This window comes from Patella vulgata, chromosome 4, assembly GCF_932274485.2.
Source record: "Patella vulgata chromosome 4, xgPatVulg1.2, whole genome shotgun sequence".
Lineage (NCBI taxonomy): Eukaryota > Metazoa > Mollusca > Gastropoda > Patellidae > Patella > Patella vulgata.
This window is the reverse complement of record NC_065882.2, coordinates 11,831,725-11,853,631: the sequence shown is the minus strand read 5'-3', so window position 1 is coordinate 11,853,631 and position 21,907 is coordinate 11,831,725. Positions and strand designations below refer to the sequence as shown.

General features: G+C 35.5%; 1 protein-coding gene across 2 annotated transcripts; it reads left to right on the top strand.

Moving 5' to 3' along the window:
- The first annotated feature begins 3,430 nt into the window (after positions 1-3,430).
- LOC126819551 (protein C1orf43 homolog) lies at positions 3,431-18,596 on the top strand. 2 transcript variants are annotated; one of them, XM_050547684.2, is made up of 8 exons: positions 3,431-3,553; positions 4,500-4,655; positions 5,503-5,604; positions 9,779-9,878; positions 11,561-11,614; positions 12,355-12,521; positions 14,342-14,400; positions 16,480-18,596. In XM_050547684.2, the coding sequence occupies exons 2-8, from the start codon at positions 4,602-4,604 to the stop codon at positions 16,802-16,804; spliced, it is 861 nt and encodes a 286-aa protein (XP_050403641.1). In that variant the 5' UTR covers positions 3,431-3,553; positions 4,500-4,601; the 3' UTR covers positions 16,805-18,596. The 2 variants fall into 2 exon arrangements, with proteins under 2 accessions (XP_050403641.1, XP_050403640.1); XM_050547683.2 differs by having other exon boundaries at positions 3,450-3,522.
- The last annotated feature ends 3,311 nt before the right edge of the window (positions 18,597-21,907 follow it).

Sequence of the window (21,907 nt, the reverse complement as noted above, 5' to 3'; positions counted from 1 at the left end):
ACCCACACGATATAAAGTAGGTTTAAAGCAGATATTAATCTCACTGCCAATTCTATGCTAATACCGAATAAGTTGTCATGCGTAGTTCATAATAACACCAAAACTGTTTCAGTAGGCCTACAGGTTTCATTACACAGCCGAGCAGCGAGGAGGAGGGGGGGGGGGTGAATGGCCGACCAGGTTTATGTTGAGTGGACGTTAAACTCTCTCTCTCCCTCTCCCCCCCTCTCTCTCTCTATTACACAGCTAATTAAAATTCACGACTATATTCTGTTCTTATCATGTGATTTCGGGCTTTAGAAAGTCCCAATTCGGAAACTGGCTTATGTCGAACAGAATTTACTGCACCCGGTCCACCAAGAACTTTGCACAAAATCATTATGGGTGCCGTGCCGAAATGAAAAGAAGATGGGTCACGTGTTATGTCTTTTTATGGCGTTTACATGGACTGTAATTCTGCCCGTAAAAGGGTAAACCATTCACTGGGAAATGAAGAAGTTTTTGTTACGAATAAGTCCCCAAACCAAGGGTCAGAAGTTGCGTTTAAGGGAGATTGTCGAGGACGCCCGGGTGGATTTGTAGTACTGTTCAAGCTGATTTATTTTTGTAAATTTTTAACAGTTGAAATTTGAACAAAACTTTAAGGTATCCGTGTGTCAGTCAGCCAATTTCATGCTATTTTCAAAGTAAAAAATGATGACTGGATAATGCTCCATTCGATAGAATATTGTCCTGCATGAGGAAGAATAAGTGACGTCACCTGACAACAAAACCAGGAAGAAAATACCGGAGATATCATATGATATAAACGGAAATCGTCATAGCAACGTGAAACAACCAGTCATTGTTCTTTATGACAGTAAAAATGTAACCGTTCAAATCTAATGAAACCTTTGATTTATCCTCTGATATCTTTGAATTAAACAATTCAAAGGTTTTAAAGAGCCCTATACTTTTATTCATCTTTAATACTATTGTCGTTTGTTTCGAAATGAAATGAAATGGGGTTTAACGTCCTACTGTTCTGCTCCGAACTGTGCTAATGAAGACGGGCATACGCCATACAGTGTGCTATGAGGGAAATTTTGCCCGGATAGCGGCACTACGGCCTACTCTTATATCGAATTCCAACTGTCAAGGAATCTTTTACGAGCACGCCAATGTGTACACGGGACCTCGGTTTTTCGTCCCATCCGAACGACTAGACAGTTGTCCTTGTCAGGCCCTCCGTCCTGCATCACTGACAAGAGAGAACCACGCCTGAAAATCTGGATGAACTTTATTGGACAATGCAGGGATCGAACACCCGACCTCCGGCCTAGCGAGCTAGCGTCTTACCCTCTTAGCCACCGTGATCCCCCGTTTGTTTCCACAAAATTACGCAAATGCTTGTAGATTAAAGTAACTAAATCTCTAACTCAATATTTGCCATAATATTCGAAATTAAAAACAAGAATTAGAATTCAATGTTGGGCTAGTTCGATCAATACTGATGTTGTATTCTATGGTTTCGGGTGCCACAAATTAAAATCATATCCTACAAGACAATGTGGAAGTGATTAGTAAAGGCTGATTCACAAACGACAATATAGTAAAAAAAAAAACGTGTAGAATGCCCTAAGCAGGTGTAAATGCCGTTCAATATGAACTGTTCACGTATGTCACCAAACATACTTGATTAGAAATTACAATATGTTTTTCAAAAACTGAATATAAATCACTTTACATCAATTCATCGTACATTAATTTGTGCTTTAGAACCATTTTCGTCTATTTCAAGGTTACAAAAAATAGAGCCATACACGCCCTTTAAATTGTTCATGTTTATGCAAATTAGGTTATCGACGCTTTCGCTTAACACGCTTCTCACGATGAACAGACGCTTAAACATGGTGTACCGATTGCTGACCAGGAGATCCCTTGTTCGAACTCGTTTTGAACGACTGAGGTCATGCGGGTTTTCCAGTATACGGATTACCCTTGTCAGTTGTGCAGGACTGGGTGAGTGGGTGGTCTGACATGGAAAAGTGTTGGTACGAAAAACCGAGGTACCGTGTACACGCTGGTGTGCATATAAAATAACCGCTGTCAGCTGGATTGCCCCTATTATTATATAGCAAACAGCATGCCCCCCCCCCTCCTCTGCCAGGTCAAAATTCATTGTTAGCGCACTTTATGTCATATGCCCGTCTTCATTATCCCGATTGGTGCAGAAAAGTGGGATAGGATGTTAAGGGATGAAGGCGTTTGTATTTCAAATGTCTCTAGAGTCGACCCAAACAAATGCCACCCTGAAAAAAAGGTGAGTGGTCGCTCGGCTAGAATGGCTTAGGTTCGAATCTCGTCATGGATCGAGAAGAACTTTTTGGTTCTCAGGAACGGCCTTCCCTCTTCAGGGGTGGCCCCTGCGAGACTGGCATGAAAGATGTGTGTAGTCGTTCGGTTGGAACTAAAACGGAGGTACACCGATGTGATCGAAGTAGTGTGTCCATGATCGATGTGTATCCTTCATTGTTAAATGCCATTATAGCACTACGTATCGAAAGCAACGCCGAGGTCCATTCGTGTACTTATTGACGTGCACGTGAAAGGTTCCCCGTCAGTGAATTCTGTCAAGAGTTCATTTGAGTGCACGCTAATGTCTATACTGGACCTCGTTTTTTGTACCACCCTAAACAATAGACACTTTGAAATCAATAAAAACCAATGTAAACTTTAAAGTACATAAGTCTCTAACTCAATAACATCCAAAGTCTTCGACATTGAAAACACGAATTATTTGTCAATTCAAATCAACATTGATGTTGTGATGTTACCGGAAAAAGTCAGGCTTCTGATATCTAATATTTAAGACAAAATGAACATTTGCGTTTCAGTGCCATATAGGCTACAATTGACCCGAAGAACTTGGCTAGACATATTCCACAAGTCATGTCAAACGGTGACGTCATATTCTTATCTGGACAGCATGCACAATAAATACTATTAGTGTAGACTGGAATGACCAGACGCTAGATTGCCATTCGATTGAGACTTAAATTGGGTATTTCGCCAAACATAACTGATTTGAAATTAGAGTAAAAAACGGAAACGATTAAGTGTAAATCAGTTTATATACATTCATATTACATTATTATATGCGTTGCGTCCCATTTGTGTGTCAACTTCTACGTCCCAAATATTAGCGATTTAGCTCAGTTACATTGGCTAATATTTAGTCGAATTCCAGACTGTCTAGAGTCTACTAAAAATGGCTTAATGAACAAAATTCTACCCTGTTCTCTATCCGACGAAAATTACCGATAACTAAAACTTATAAATTCATTTTGCGTTATATTATATTTTTTACCTCGGGGCTCGCCGACAGACCTACGAGAGGTAACACGGTTTCTCCGAATTTTCGTTTCGTTTGTGTTCAAATTAGAGTTCTAAATTTTGCATTACCAATATGGACGCCCCCATAGAAATGTAAATTTGACAACAGCGGTGGAAGTATTTAACGATGTATTGTTGTATTAGCTGGTAAAGTGGTCGATTTTTAACATACAATAACGTAAGCCATGTAAACAAAATAAGTTTTCACTGTACGTATGATTATTGTTCTTCCTTTCGTTGGAGACATCACAGAAATAGTGAAGAGAGGAGATTATTGACATTTTGACCATCATGGTATTTGTCGATTTGACGCCGACTTGCTCAGAGATTGACGAGAATATGTGATAGATATACCCGTAGATGTTATTGTTCTAGCTTCCGAATGTCACAACAACCATAATTTTAAATTGGTCTTTGAAACTGACGTCAAGCACAAACGTTTATTTTTATTGTTTACCTATTGTCTATGTCTGAGCTGACTCACTAACCCAGTCCCCAGTGTGGAACTAGAAAGTTCTTCAGGACTGAGGGTATGGAACCCTTGACAAATGAAAAGCTGCTGCTGTCTGTGTACATTTGCCCTCATATGCCCGTCTAAGCGATGTTATTAGCCCAGTCGATGCAGAACAGTAGGATGTTAAACCCCTTTTCATTTACTATCATGTACATCTTGATAACCAAGCCTAGGCTTATTGTAAGCTTATTCTCATAGAATGATTGTACTCACTTACTTCAGATGTTTTTCCCAGGTCATCCTGGGATTTTCAGCACTCATGGGTTATGCATGGGTATTTTTTCTGTGGGATTTTCATGGGATTTCTATGGGTTTTTCTATTAGAGAAACTAGGACCAGTTCAATATGATAAGGTCTAAAAGCCAAGACCGGTGACAGATTTCATCATACATGTAGGTCATGAGATGTAATTATGGTTAGGGCATGGGTTAGGGCTTGTGCTAACCGTAACCCACAATCTCTTCAACAATAACACACAGTAACCTTATTTAGATCTTGTGACCTGTGAAGTAATCTGCTATCGTTCTTGACCTTTAGCCTTTACCGTTCAATATGTCAAAATGTTTTCCAAGGGTAGATACCGGTACATTCTTTTTTTACTCTTTTTCAGATAATGCTGTAAACAACTGAGTATACATGTAGAATCCCATCTAGAACCTTGTTAAAATGTGTAATATAAGACAGTTTGTTGATAAACGAATAACTGTTGAATATGGCTGAATTATCTCTTGTTAGTGTTATACTCTTCATAGCTACTGGGGCATTGGTAAGAAAAATATTTTTTTAAAATTTAAGAATAACTTTAATATCCATACAGCAGTCGTGTGTACAGCAGGGAAATATTATAAACACTTACAGAAACCCTACAAATTTAAGAGTACACTGATTCCATATCATACCATAGTCATATGTACGGTATGAAATGAAAAGAAATGGGGTTTAACGTCCACTCAACACAAACTATTTCATTTTGGGAGTAACATATGGTTCAATTTTATTTCAATTAGCAGTGGGAGGAAACCGGAGAATCGGAGAAAACCCTCGAATGTTGGATGGGCGACCCTACTCCTTGTCACATACAACCCAGTGACAGACTTTATGATACAACGCATACGTGCTAACCATTTGGCCATCCAACGAAGCCTGGAATTAATTAAGGCACCTGTCACTGACAATGTCAGACACAGATTCAGGCTTTGTCAGGCACTGATTTGTCTTTTTTATTGATATTATTAATACATGTCCGGCACTAAGTTGAAAATGTCAAGTACTATTTCGTTAGTGACTGACATTTTGTCATGTACATTATATCCAGGCCTGCACTCAACACCCCAGAAATTTCAGAGTGTCCATATTAAAGATAGATGCAGATAATAGATTTGAACACAGTCTAAATGCAAACTGGTCTGACGTGTCGTCTGTCATTGATATTGAGGTTTTATACTGTCGATTTTATATTCAATTACAAGTAACTTTCATTACCAGAGAAATAAAAAGATGTTGTTTTTTTCTTTTCAAAATCATCCTATATACTCAAATAACTTATAATATAATTTATATATTTACATAGGCTATGAATGATTTACAATTTAACTTTCTATGTATTTTTTCAGGTGTTTTGTATACTGTTTTTGTTTGCCAAGCGTCAGATAGCCAGATTTAGTTTTAAATCCGCCAGACGACCTCATATATCCATAGGATATGATATACCAAAGGTTTGTAGGCTATATCTTAGTTTTCATTTCATAATTTGACAAGCTGTCTGTTGTTGCAGGAGCCGTGATGGCCCAGTGATTAATGCTCAGGCTCACTTACCAGGAGGTCTGGGGTTCGAGCGTGGTATTGGCAGAGTATTTTTCAGCATACTTTGGTGCAGGAAGGAGGGCCTGTTATTCTCAAAATGATCAAAATATCATTGCACGATTTCTGAATTGCTTGACAGGGGAGACAACTATGAATTATAAGACATGAATTTACCTGGAGTCAGATTTAGCCGATTTGATAGCTATGATTTAAAAAAAATGTTCTACTGAAGTACATCGAAATAGTGAACCCCCTTCAATATTTTTATCAGATGATTGTGACATGTTGGACTCTTTGTGATTATTGGAACTGTGCAGGACAGGTCCTGACAAGGACAGCTATCTAGTCATTTGGATGGGACAAAAAACCGAGGTCCTGTGTACACATTGGTGTGCACGTAAAAGAAACCAATGTGTACACGGGACCTCGGTTTTTTGTCCCATCCGAATGACTAGATGGGGGGGTGGGTGGCAGAATGGTTAGCACGTGCGGGCTGTATCATATGGTCTGTAATTGAGTCAACTAGCGGGGGTTTCGATTCCCCGGTTGTACGTGATAAGGAGTATGGTCGCCTGTCCAACCTCGTGGGTTTTCTCCGGGTCCTCCGGTTTCCTCCCACTGCTAAAGACCCCCTACGCGCAAGTGAATGATTGAAATAAAATTGAACCATGTGTTAGTCCCGAAATGACCTAGTTTGTGTCGAGTGGACGTTAAACCCCATTTCTCTCTCTCTCGCACGAAAAAGATCCCTTGACAGTTGGAATTCGATATAAGAGTAGGCCGTAGTGCCGCTGTCCGGGCAAAATTTCCCTCATAGCACACTGTATGGCGTATGCCCGTCTTCATTAGCCCAGTTTGGAGCAGAACCGTAGGACGTTAAACCCCATTTCATTTCATTTCAATATTTTTATCAGATGATTGTGACATGTTGGACTCTTTGTGATTATTGGAACTACATATATAGTTAAGAGTGGTGCAGGATGGAGGGTCTGACAAGGACAGCTATCTAGTCGTTCGGATGGGACAAAAAACTGAGGTCCCATATATACATTTGCATGCATGTAAAAGATCCCTTGACAGTTGGAATTTGATATAAGAGTAGGCCATAGTGCCGCTGCCCGGGCAAAATTTCCCTCATCGTCATAGCACACTGTATGGTGTATGCCCGTCTTCATTATCCCAGTCGGAGCATAACAGTACGACGTTAATCCCCATTTCATTTAATTCTATAAATGCATAGATGGTGTAAGTTTGATCATTATGTTTGATACTTTAATAAAGGCACAAAAAGACAGTTGTTTACAAATATCTCAAAAGTCACAAATAATAAAAGACTGTTGTTATTTTATGTATCCAAGACTGGCTTGTACAAAAAATAAAACAGGATTGTTATTACTTTATTTATCTAAGACACATCAAGATGTCACTTTGAAATCAATAAAAACCAGTGTAAACTTTAAACGGCCATAACTGAAGTTAAAATTAATAGGTGTAAATGAATTTTTTTGATGAAATAAAAGTACTTTTGATTATTGCTGACGCGTATTTAATCGCGAGATGCTGAATCGATGCATCAAGATTATTTTTCTCACTTTAGTAAATAACCTGCCACTCTTAATTATCCATGTCACACATTGTTCATATGTACACAAACACTCTTTAATTGTTTTGGTCCTTATTTTGATCTACATTTCTTCAACATAGGCAGGGCTAAAAATATCAATTAATCATTTATCCTGTTGTTTTCTTGGTAAATATTGACCTGATTATGAATCGTGATATAAATCCTATCATATCACAGGAATCACAATTCATATCATATCGTGACTGCAGTGGCAGTATCCGGCACTACTTTTGATTGTATGTAGTCTGAAACTGTATTTAAACATACACTATACAAGAGCTAAATCTGACTATTGTGGGTCTTTCTTTAGGTCTGAAATGTTATCTAAATTATTAATAAAACATTGATTAACCTATCCAGACCATAATCAACTCTCAATGTCATCGCTAGTCTATGTTATTTACTGGATTAGAACCCGGTCTGCTGCTCTGATTAAATATAAAAAAAATGGATAATCGAGACTATGTTTTTTTTATTGTACCGATAACCGAGGCTATGCCAAAAATAAAATCGCTAAATACTCGGTTAAGGGTGGATCAATTTGACTGAAATTTTCAGCAAATGTGACCGGTTGCATCTAAATTAGTCGGAATGCGGGAGAATCAATAATGAGATAAAGACAAAATAAGTGGAAAATATTGATTTTGAACGAAATTGAGATTTTCATAAAAATGAGACTATAAATATACTATCTATCAACACAGAAGATCAAAATAGCAATAAAGCATTTTAAAACACCTGTATTTGAACGTTTTGTAAGAGTACCGTATTCTTAAATCTGTCCTATTTCTCAAAATTCTCGGCGAAATTAGTTATTTTTCTTCGCTTGCAGTGGGACGAACGGTCATTCCTCTTGCATAACAATTGGCATTGTTGTAAAGCGGGGCATCTCTAGTTTATAAATATGATCAAAATATTGTCGATGAATTGATTTTGAACAGATACAATCAAGTTTTAACCCCCCCCCCCCCAAAATATAAATAAACTCCGCCTGTTGCCATGCTGTCCACACAACTCCTTTGATGATTGGCCCGGACACCGCGTGCAAGACATTATCGATAAATTATTGGTTTTGGCAATGTTTTTGGGTACCTACATGCGATTCACTCTGATAAGTGGCAGAAAAAAAAAATTAATTCTGATCGTATAGATTGCCCTTGAGTGTTAATCGAAACCACGTGGCTGATGATGTAAATTAATCGACAAGCGGGTGTGTGTCATTGAGTAATACTATTACTAATCAACTGTCACGGGTCAATGATAAAGCCGTCGACAACTCATTATTTACTCTGAATAATTAATCCAAGTGGTGATTGTTTTGATATCTCATATCATCTTTAAAAAAATTATCTATAGGCCTTAAATGGAAATAAACAAAATGGCCAATAATGTTCTTTTCGAAGAGAATTTTATTGATAGCTGAATTCCGTTTAATGTCGCTTCTTCATACGGCATGCAAAGTAAGGAATGCATTTGGGATATTATTGTTTAAAATTCTCTTATCACAATGGGTCGAAAAAATGAGAACGACCAACGAGCCGAAATGCTGCGATTCTCGAGTCTGCCATTGAGTATCCTCTGAATAATGTTGATATTTACATCAAAGCCAAAATGCACGAAAGTGAACATAAGCATTGACTATGAAATTGACATTTCTATAGGGACTCATATTTTGATAACGTCACGGTACCTGAAAATAATAATAGACATATCGTACACGCAAAATCTTATTTTAATTCACGTGTTAAATGAACACACGTACAGCCGTTTCGGCTTCTTTGATGATTATCAAATCAACAATCTTAATCTCCTGACCACTAGCTGGCACTAAGGTGCTAATTAATTAATGAGATTAACTGAGTTAATCTCATTAAAGTTATATTATACACAACAGACTACTAATATATAGATTGTTCTTCAGTATAACACTATCATGTGAATATTATGCCGAAAGTATAGCAAATAAATTGCGGAAATAGTTGGATCAAATTTGTACTACGATTTTCGTCTTCAGCACCCCTGAAAACCCATGGAAAGATATATTCAACGACAAAACAGCAGATAAATGGCCTTGTTGCTATGGGATTTTGTTTTGGAACATACCAAATCTTTGACTTGCTTTTTCTCAAAACTTACTTTTGTGAGTTGGGTAGCTTCTAATGGACACAGCTCAGTCAATTTTTGCCCAATTCAAACAAACTATACATCAAATTGAAGGTAATGAGTTTGAGAATGTGAAAATAACAATAACTCAATTTTCAAAATTTCCTCATTGTGACTCAGTATGCTGTTGGGGGTCACAAATTCCCTTTACATTATCTAGTTTTTAACTATTATAGGGAGAACTACCAGCTCTTTATCTAATCTCCCATAATGTATCTTTAAACACTGCATTTAAATTTCTTTGGACATGTTGGGGTTTTAATGATTACATAAATAATGTTTGATTATTTTTATTTTAGGCAATGAAATTAGAAATACAGAGAAGATTTGATCGAGTTCAATTTATAAAATATGAACCTGTTTTATTAACAGAAAAAGTTCAACAAATCTCAGCAACAGGTAAGTGTACATATAGTTTTAAACATACATTATGCAAGAGCTAAATCTGCCTATTGCAAGTCTTTCTTTAGGCCTGAAATGTTATCTAAGTTATTAATTAAACATTAATTAACCTATCCAGACCATAATCTGCGATATTTACTAGATAAGAATCTGATCTGCTGCTCAACGCTCATTGATGATTAAATCAAGAAATGGATAATCGAGACTATGTTTTTCATCGTACCGACTTTAGTAATGGTGATCAAGGCTAGACCTAATATTCAATCACTAAATTCTCGGTTCGGAGTGGATCAATTTCACTGAAATTTTCATAAAATTCCCTTTACATTATCTAGGTATTAACTGTTAAAGTGAGAACTGCCAGCTCTTTATCTGATCTTCCATAATGTATCTTTAACTAATTAGGAATGGGACTGAATTTCTCTTTATCAGACCACATTACTTCAGTCACGCTATTTCTATGGTGTCCTGGGCGGGGGTGTGGTTTCCCCATGTCAGTGGTGCAGCACGGAGGGCATGACAAGGACAGCTGTCTGGTTGTTTGGATGGGACGAAAACCTGAGGTCCCATGTACACATTGGCGTGAACGTAAAAGATCTCTTAACAGTTGGAATTCTATACAAAAGTGGGCCGTAGTGCCACTGTCCGGGCAAAATTTCCCTCATAGCACACTGTATGGCATATGCCCATCTTCATTAGCCCAAGCGAAACAAAACAGAAGGATGTTAAACCCCATTTCATTTTCTTTTTAATTTGATTGAATAGAGGCGGGATATTATCTACCATTAATATTTTGATATTATTTTCTTAATCATATGTTAAATAGTCATATTGAGTACATTATAATGTATGTTAAGCCATGAAAGATTTAAAGGACAACATTGGTGCCAGTCATTATCACATATGTGATAGAGCTGGTTAAACACATTCCAAATATAATTTTAACACAGAGATCATTGCTACGATAGCTGAGCAATACAGGTTTCCTGAATCGGAAGTGACAAACGTCAAAGGAAAACACGAGTAATCCCTCTATATAACTGACTGATGTGACGAGTGATAAGAGATACACGGCCGAATTTCTGCTCACTAATAATTCCTTCGAAGACCAAAATTTGCTATATGGGACTGTAAAAGAATACCTGATAATTCAATAAAGTAACTGAATGTCATTAGATAAGAGAACACGAGAAAAATAGAAATAGTCCGTACTCTGTACATTCCCTTGTTTATATTCATTCTATACCTTATAAAAACATGGTAATGCACAGACTTTTTCTGTTTTTCTTTCGTGTTCTCTTATCTAGTGGCAGTCAATTCTTTTTATGAATTGTCAGGTATCCTCTCACAGTCTCACACAACAACTTTTGGTCTTCGAAAGAATTATTAGTGAGCAGAAATTCGGCCGTGTATCTGTTATCACTCGTCACATCAGTCAGTTATATAGAGGGATTACTTGTGTTTTCCTTTGGCATTCGTCACTTCCGATTCAGGAAACCTGTATTATTCAGCTATCGTAGCAATGATCTCTGTGTTAAAATTATATTTGGAATGTGTTTAACCAGCTCTATCACATATGTGATAATGACTGGCACCAATATTGTTCTTTAATTTCTATTGGCATGTAATGTGATTTTTAGTCCTGACTTTTAAAAATGTTTTTTTTTTTTTTTAACCAGTGCCAAATCATTACCACTATAGAATGAAAGCTTTAGATGCTTTTTCTAATGCAAGTAAGTATTCAGATGTAACATTGTTAGAGGTAGGGGGAATTAGCATAAAGCTGCCTAAATTGAAGGATAGGGATCTACCATAAAAGGGAGGGAGATAAATTGAATTCGATGTCCACACGACACAAACTAGGTTATTTCAGGACTAAAATATGGTTCGATTGTCGGGGTCTCAGCTGTTCGAGGAAACTGGAGAAAACCCGGGAGGATAGACAGGTTACCCTACTCCTTGTCATGTACAAGCCGGGAATCGAAACCATGCCACTTGGCTCAATTACAGACGTTATGAACCACTAGACCACCCAATCCCCCACCTACCATAAAGCCCACTGGCTATACTACCCAACTTGAAGGACGTGGACCTATCCTAAATCCCCTAAAAATGGATAATCCGGACATTGTTTATTATCAGAACTGTGGGTAAACCATTCAAAACGTCAATGCTGATTGATTAATCAATGTCTTACGTCATAGGGTCAAAAGCCGCTTGTACAACCCCTGACACAACCTTCTAGTACAACTAGTCAGATCTTCATGTAGTGTAGGCCATCCAAAGTATAAAAAAACGAAACGAAATATAAATCTGTATTCAATCAGAGTGACCTTATTTTTAAAATAAGCTGAAAGAGATTTTAATTTTAATTTTATTTTTAAACTTGTATAAATATTTCTGTTATATATTTTCTTGTCTAATTCCACTTGTATGAAAATTTTTAAAATGTTTTTTTCTTGTCATATTCCAGTTGAGTGTTTGATGAAGAAAGATGAAACAATAAAATTTAGAAATCCCAACGAAACTATTCAACATTACCTCTCGTCGCTCTGTCCAGCATCCATTAATGATACTCACGATGCGGCAATTATACATCATTTTGCACAATCATACGACCACGCCCGACACGATCCTAGTGTAAGTTTGATCAGTTCTTCATATAATCACAAAGCAAATTCACACCTACCAATCAAAAACATGCACCTTTATAAAAAAAAAATGCACAGGCTGGTGCATGTAAGACTGCGATTTTTGGATTCAACAGACAATATTACTTCAGAAACACCTAGCCAGGAAATAAATGAAATGGGGTTTAACGTCCTACTGTTCTGCTCCTAACCTGGGCTAATGAAGACGGGCATACACCATACAGTGTGCTATGAGGGAAATTTTGCCCGGGCAGCGGCGCTACGGCCTATTCTTATATCGAATTCCAACTGCAAAGGGATCTTTTACGTGCATGCCAATGTGTACACGGGACCTCGGTTTTTCGTACCATCCAAAAGACTAGACAGCTGTCCTTGTCAGGCCCTCCTTCCTGCATCACTGAAAAGGGGAAACCACGCCGGAAAATCGGGATGAACTTTCTCGGCCAATGCAGGGATCGAACACCCGACCTCCAGGCTAGCGAGCCAGCTTCTTACCCACCTAGCCACATGATCCCCACCTAGCCAGGATTTCTCACCTGAAAACATATATATAGTAAAGTGGTCTTTTCTCCTGGAATAATATGGCATAAAATTAATGATAAGAATCAAGAGTTATCAAAACTTGGACTGAATGAAATTGTTTTTCAGTTTTGATTTCTTGACCCTCACCTGGTCCAGTAATAAAATTATTCTGGTTTACATATACCACAGAGTCACACACTTTGTGATCCTTTGACAAAATAAAACAAAAAAATACATGTACAGTAGACTTTCAATATAACGGATTGGAAGAAATCGTCCGTTATAAACGATGTTCGTTATACAAAAAATCTGCTATCGACCCTGAGTTAGCGACAGGAAGGTAACACCATCCCATGAAATAACAACATTTATCATATGCAGAATCTACAGAACATACATGTATTTACATTAGAGTCATGTATGTATTCACATATTATGGATGTTCAAAATAAACAAGCTTATTTGAAAAAGTCTGTAATGCAGGTCTGCTTGAATCCGCCAGAAACACAGGATTTTTCTGGATTTCCATGTTTGTAGAATCGCTGTTGTGTCTGGGCTGAATTTTCCCGGAAAAATGTTTCCCATAAAATCAGTATGGATATTTTCTTGGAAAAGTATTCCAGTGACCGATAATAAAATCAGTAATATCATCATTTTGTTCTGCTTATTCTAGAGTCCGTTATAAAAATGGACTTTTAAATTGATTTGTCAATTAGGGACCAATGAAAATCGCCCGTTATAAACGATTGTCCGTTATACAGTGTCCACTATAAAAGACTTTGAAAATAAGAAATTTCTATTACAAAAATCGAGACCAAACTGTTGTGTCCATTATAAGCGATTGTCCATTGTATGCGCGTCCATTATATGCGGAGTCTACCGTATTTTATTTTTGGGTAGTATTGTCTGAGAACCAGGATATGTTTTTGTAGTGCCTTATTAATAATTCATTTAATTTTAGTTTTATTTCGTCTACCTCTATTATAGAGGGTCGCCTTTCCAACCTCATGAGTTTTTGCCGGTTCCTGCTCATCCTCCCACTGCTAAAGACCCCTACGTGACAAGGATTAATTTCTCTCTGGGTCCTTCGCTTTCCTCACACTGCTAAAGACCCCTACGTGCAAGCGAATTATTGAAATAAAATTGAACCATATGTTAGTCCCGAAATGACCTAGTTTGTGTCGAGTGGCTGTAAACCTTTATCTCTCTATCATATATTTGAATGACATTTGTCTTTTTGTATGAAATAATAGCTTTTTAACTACTGGTTGTTCTGTATCATTACAGGAATTTAGAGGAAACGAATTTGTGATATATATGGAATTATTAGATACTGTTATTAGAATGTAAGTTACTGTACACTATATGTATTTTAAATGTTGATTCTATGCACATTTCTTTTTGGTAGTTATCTTCCCATTTATATTTAAACTCATAAAACTAAAGAACATGATACATGGCCGAGAAAGTTCATCAGGATTTTCTGACAGGGTTTCCCCTTGTCAACGGTGCAGGATGGAGGGTCTGACAAGGACAGCTGTCTAGTGGTTTGGAGGGTACGAGTAGGTCATTAGTCCAGCTGGACCAGAACAGTAGGACGTTAAACTCCATTTCATTTCATTTCCATTTCGAATTTGAAAATGTTGGTAAGCATTTTGCAGAAATATATTTCTAGTAATATTTTTACTTTTAAGCTTGTGACAAACTTCTCAATGCATAAGGAGGAATATTATGATGGTATGCCACTTTAAACCGGTGTTATTTAATCTTGTGTACAAATTAGATGATTTTGGGGTGATTTTAAATAATTTTTATGCATTTTTAAACAAATATTTGATATTAAGCGAATGTGAAAGAAATTAGTGCTAGATACACAAGATTAAATGATACCAGCGTTACAGTGATAAAACTCAGCTGTTGGGAATATAGTAGAAAATCCAAACCATAGAAACAAAAGATATATTACAGATACATAATCAAATATAACACTATTTATGGATAGCAATTACTTTAATTTACTACATTGTGGGCGTTTCAGCAAGATTTGACAAGTCGTTATCAAGCTGCAAGCATATAAACACATATACACATATATGTATATGTAATGGAAAACCATTTTATTAAAAAATACGTTCCTTAACTTAATAGTCTATTAATGATCTTAATCTATCCCAAGATTATTTTCCATTCATTGTTCCTAAATTATACCCATATACAACCTACATGGATGTACTGTGTAACCATATACAGACAATTGTAACTATAGACAATTAAAACCACAGTGGAACTCTTTAACTATGCAAATCAAAAGTTCACAACGTTTGGTATTTTCAAATGAAAATTAAAATCTCAATTCTTTGGTTAGCACCTGCGAGCTGTATCATAAGGCCTGTCATTGAGTTGACTAGCATGGTTTCGAATCGATGGTTGTACGTGACAAGGAGTAGGGTCGCCTGTCTAACCTTGTGGGTTTCCTCCCACTGCTAAAGACCCCTACGCGCAAGCGAATTATTGAAATAAAATCAAACCATATGTTAGTCCCACAATGACCTAGTTTGTATCGATGGGATGTTAAACTCTCTCTCTCTCTCTCTCTCTCTCTCTCTCTATTTCAATCCTATTATAAATAGTGAACTACAAAACTAAAGAGAAAAACAAACCTGTGCCATGAGCATACTGTTTGGATGGAATGCGCACAATATAAAAATTCATTAATATTATTATATATATATATACATGCTTGATTTCCAAGTTTTCGTCTTTATTCACAGACCTTTATCAGAGAAACAAAGATTTAAAAAAAAAAATGGATATAAATCTTCATTGTAAACCGGGTATCATATAATCTTGTGTATTAAGCACTCAATTCTTTCACATTCATTCAATATCAAATCTTTGTTTAAAAATTCGTAAAAATCATTTAAAATCACCCAAAATCAACTAATTTGTACTTGTGTCCAGTTTAAAGTTGACCATTCAATTTTGATAATGGGTGTCCAATTTACAAGTGTTTAATTTCTTGATCACTGTTAAAAAAATAAACAAACCAATTGAGTATTGATGTATTATGATTCATTTTTGAACAGTGGTCAAGAAACTAAAAATTGTAAATAGAACACTCATTATTAAAATTAAACTGGACACAAGTACAAATTAGATAATTTGGGGTGATTTTAAATGATTTTTACAAATTTTTAAACAAAGATTTTATATTAAATGTAAAAGAAATTAGTGCTAGATATACAAGATTAAATGATACATGGGTTGTAGTGCTTGTTGAAACGTGACCTCATACTAAAGTACTGTAATTGTTGTCAATAAATAGTGTTTATTGATGCAGATATCTGCATTATTCTTTTTGTATTACAGTATTCTTATAGATGGAGGATTTTTGAATTAAGAAAAAAAAAATCTGATTTTTCCAGGATACAGGCGGATAGGGTTAATCGTGCTAGTAGTTTGAACTGGAAGGAAAGTCCAACAGATACAGAAGTTGTGTTTGAACCTGGAAAATACGGAACACAAGATCAGACACGGACAAAGAAGTCAGCCTGTTCCTCGACTTCCGAAGCGGGGAGACTGAAACACCGTTCAAAATCGAAATCAAAAACAGAACAATTAGAAAGCATTAATTTAGTGGAAAGCAAATCAAGTGGTTATAGTAGCACAGACCGATCCAGTAGTTCTCGGAGCAGCGTCGAGAAACTATTACCTCTGTCACAAATATCGGATAAGGAGGAAAGTGTTTGAAAAACTAAAAACTTTATTCACAAAAGATGTTCGTGTTTACATATCAATCGTGGTTTAGTTACATAGAAAATTTTATAAATTCATTATCCATATTTAAATTTATATACAAGGAAGTGATATATAGTGCAATTTGAACCAAAACCATTAGGGTAATATATATAACTTCATTTAAATTTATATATAAGGATTTGAATTATAGCACAATTTGAACCAAAACCGTTAGGGTCATTGATAACTTCGTTATATCCAAGGAAGTGATAAATGGCACAATTTGAACCAAAACCGTTAGGGTCATAGATAACTTCGTTATATCCAAGGAAGTGATAAATAGCACAATTTGAACCAAAACCATTCAGGTATTATATATCTTCATTTAAATTTATGTCCAAGGAAGAGATAAATGGCACAATTTGAACCAAAACCATTAGGGTCATATTATATGACTCCTACATGTATATATCTTCCACGCATACTTTGGATAACGCTATTCTTATGTGGTTTGAATTATCTTAATTATAAAACTTTGGACTGCCAATTATCATTTTCCTAATATACATATAAATTTAACAAGAATAAGGACTTAAAAATGTTCTTTATTTGGTAGGAGCCATGTTGGCTCAGTGAGTAAGACATTGCCTCGCTAACTTGGAGGTCCCATGTTTCGATCCCTTTGTTGCCATGATTTTCTGGCGTTACTACTCGTTGTCAGCGGTGTATGACACGGGGCTTGGCAAGAGACAACATATAGTCGTTCAGATGGCACGAAAAAACCAAGGACCTGTGTGCACGTAAAAGTTCCCTTGGCAGGTGGAATTTGATATAAGAGTAGGCTGTAGCGCTGTTCGGGCAAAATTCCCTCATAGCTCACTGTGTAGCATATACCCATCTTCTTTAGGCCAGTGAGAGCAGAACAGTACGATGTTAAACCCCATTTCATTTCTTTATTTGGTACATTTAAAACAAAATTTTTTAGCTTGGATACCATCTTGAGCTTGATGTTCATGGATAGATATGTCACAGATATCAGAAAAGGAGGAAAGTCTTTGAACAGAAATAGAAACTTTGTTCACAAAATATTATTAAAATCGATCAATCCTAAGGCAAGTTATTGCCATTTAAAGTTGAGATTACTTTTGATTGATTTCTCACTGTCATCTTTATTATCCTAGACATGTCAGTCAGTAACTAAAGGATAATGTATTTCTGTTCATGAACATTGAGCTCACTACCTTCTATTGATTTCAGGCTGCCATCTTTATGATATTAGACACGCCAGTCAACCACTGAAGAATAACTCATTTCTATCCATAAAATCAAGCTAACAATATTATCTAACTTAAAGGTGCATTATGTGAGATATAGAAAAAGAGCAGACAGTTCTGGCTATAATAGTTGAAAAGAAGATAATGAATAGGGAATAGATTAAAAATTTCAGTCAAATTTTCATTAATAATTTTATTATTATATAACATTTGAGGCCAAAATAAAGACCTGCAATCGGCCGATTTAATTCTTACATAATGCAACTTTAAACTTTTGGTTCGTCCAACTTAATTACCATCGAAATAAAACTTTTAACTTTTATTACTGTTAAAAGAAAAATGATGATTGGCCTTCAAAGAGCATCACCTACCTTACCTCGTTGATTTTGACTAGTTTGTGATGAGTGGATGAAAGTTAAGCCCCATTTCTCTATTGTGGCTTTAAGTAATATTTCTATCAAGTAGTTCAGTGAAAGTATGTGTAAAAATTGTGGATACGACTTTTGACTCTAAATATGACATTGCATAGAGAACTATGATATGTATTACAAAACTATACAGTTATATGGGACAACAATCACTGGTTTATTATACACAAGCACAGAACACAAATACAGACTTTCAGACCTACACATTTTCCCGACTAAAACTCAAATACAGACTTTTAGACCATTTAATCTTGTGTATTTGGCACTAATTTCTTTCACATTCATTCAGTATCACATCCTTGTTTAGAAATTCGTAAAAATCATTTAAAATCAGCCAAATTCATCTAATTTGTACTTGTGTCTAGTTTAAAGCTGACTATTCAGTTTTGATAAAAGTGTCCAATTTACAAGTATTTAATTTCTAAATCACTGTTAAAATATAAACAACCTAATTGATTTCTGATGTATAATGAATTTTTGAACAGTGGTCAGGAAATTAAATACTTGTAAATTGGACACTCATTATCAAAATTAATCAGTCAGCTTTAAACTGGACACAGGTACAAATTAGATGATTTGGGGTGATTTTAAATAATTTTTACAAATTTTTTAACAAAGATTTGATATTGAACAAATGTGAAATAAATTAGTGCTAGATACATGTACACAAGATTGAATGATACCTGGGATCCAGTGGTGAAGACATTATAATTAGAACCACATTCCCAGAGCTTGTACAATTTTATGTTGTCGAAACCCTATAATTACTGTGTGCCAGACATATACTACATAGGAATTCAATTGGTATGGTGTAATAATGACGTCCGATTGTCGAGACCCTATTATTGATATTGTTGTTTATTAATTCAGAGAATTCAAGTTTGTCTACTCTGATTAAAACACAGATCCTATTCTGTTTTGTTTTTCGTTTTACTTGTCTTTACTGAACTAGGATCTGGAAGCCTTGTTATATAATCTGCGTTCTGGTTGATGTGAGGGATTACCCAATGAAACGGTTTGTTACGGCGAGTTCTTAGCATGCAGTGCACAGAACCGTGAGTATTCTACTTGAAACATCAATGCTGATTGGTTAATCAAATATCTGATGCCATAGGGTCAAAAGCCGCTCGTATGACCTCTGACGCAACCTTCTACTACAACTGGTCAGATCTCCATGTAGTATAAGCCATCGAAAGTATAAGAAAACGAAACGAAATATAGATCTGTATTTTAATCAGATTGAAGTTTGTCATATCCTATTTTACTTTATTTTATAGCTCGTTCTCTTTATTTCATTAATTGCAACTTTAAGTATTTCACTATTCTATTTATTGTGTTTATAGCAACTTACAGTAATTCAGTATTCTAGTTAATCTCATATTTATCTATTTGTACTGTACACTGTAACATTGGTACTGTTTAATCTGGCGTAAATAGCGTTAATTTCTACTCTGTGTCCAATTATTCATAAATATTGTTGAATTTCGGCGAATAGTGCTCAATTTGTACTTCTATCGAATTTCAATCTCACTGTTTAATTTTGATTACCATACGTAGATAGTGGTTCAATGTTTATCAACTTGTAGTGGTTCACTATTGAACTTTTAGACTACCTTCTCTTATTTCCCCATCTATCAAGTTTTATTAAATGAATATTTCAATTATTTCATTTCTATCAACTTGCAGTTATTCAGTATCCACTTATTTAATTCTTTTTTTTTTTATTTCATTTCTGTCAACTTGTAGTGGTTCAATATTCATCTTTCAGATACTTTCTCTTATTTCATTTCTAACAACTTTTTTAAAATTAATAGTCCGCACAAACTGTAGACAAATACATTTATATCATTTATAGAAAATTTTATTAAATAAATAATGCAATGTAAGCACAGCTAATATTGTGTAGGGAGCTGTTTGCAATTTAAGATACAGATTTATAGTCTGTGATATTACTCTATGATACAGATTTATAGTTTGTGATCGTACGTAACTAACGTACGAAAATTAAATGGTAACTGGCTTTTTTTTTCGCATGTATACAGTGAATGGCCATTTTGCTCAGTAATCCCAGCCAGAATTTGGCTATTTTTTTAAAATTGCGTTAAAGTTTTAAATTTTTGATTAGAATTGAAATAAATTAACTTTTAGTCAATCCCCACGCTAAAAACATTAACAGAATTGATTGTGTATATCTGAAATAGACACGACCGAAGCACAAAATAGTGCCAATATGCCGACGTCAAATCTAGAGTTGTAGATGTTATTTTTGTGAAAAATCATTGGAAGAAGCGATAAGACGTTCTGTACGGATTATACAGTCCTAAAGGCTGCAAGAAGGCTATTGTTTACAATGTAACATTGTGTCTTGTATTGTTGATAATGATCATAATGATGGTGTTTACATTTGTTTGTTGATGTGACCTCATGACCTGTGACGTTTAGATAAGGTCATATGGATATCATGGCTATTCACTGTGCCAGAGTCACTTCTCTGCAGGTAGGGTGAGTCTGTCGTTCAGATTGGTTTGTGATATCACTCTAGGTGGAAGCGAACGTTAAGCCGCACGAACAAACTAACCAAGTTTTATGATATGATTTGTATATTATAGATGTGATTTTATGTTGTTTTTAAATGGGTGAACTGATATTTTAATGGATTATTTCAGGATTACTTGTATATTATTTTTGCACTTTAATCTGCATCTTTCGCAGTTATTGTGTTTTGCATTGGTTGAAATATAATTTTTAAAAGCACAATATCCCAGAATAAAACTCAAATATAGACTTTTTGATCATATACAATATTCACGAGTAAAACTCAAATATAGACTTTCAGACTGTACACAATACCCCAGAGTAAAACTCAAATATAGACTTTCAGACCATATACACTATCCCAGAGTAAAACTCAAATGTAGACTTTCAGACCATACACAATATTTCCGCACTAAAACTCAAACACAGACATTCAGACCATACACAATATTCACGACTAAATCTCAAATATAGACTTTCAGACCATACACAATATTCCCGCACTAAAACTCAAATATAGACTTTTTAATCATATACAATATCCCAGACTAAAACTAAAATACAGACTTTCAGACCATAGACAATATTCCCGCACTAAAACTCAAATATAGACTTTTTGATCATATTCAATATTCAAGACTTAAATTCAAATATAGACTTTCAGACGGCACACAATATCCCAGACTAAAACACAAACATAGACTTACAGACCATAACAGTATTCCCGATTAAAACTCAAATATAGACTTTCAGATGATACACAATATGCCGGACGAAAACTCAAATATGGACTTTCAGACCATACACAATACAAAATAGTCTTACCAAAAGCAAACGGTATCTAATGGAAGTAGTGGTCATCTAAGATCTGCTTTTTC

What these genes read in the sequence shown, in the direction of transcription:
- LOC126819551 (XM_050547684.2), top strand. Translation starts at nt 4,602, where the DNA reads ATGGCTGAATTATCTCTTGTTAGTGTTATACTCTTCATAGCTACTGGG. An exon ending in TCATAGCTACTGGGGCATTG is followed by an intron (nt 4,656 to 5,502) that starts GTAAGAAAAATA and finishes GTATTTTTTCAG; the next exon opens with GTGTTTTGTATACTGTTTTT. An exon ending in AGATGCTTTTTCTAATGCAA is followed by an intron (nt 11,615 to 12,354) that starts GTAAGTATTCAG and finishes GTCATATTCCAG; the next exon opens with TTGAGTGTTTGATGAAGAAA.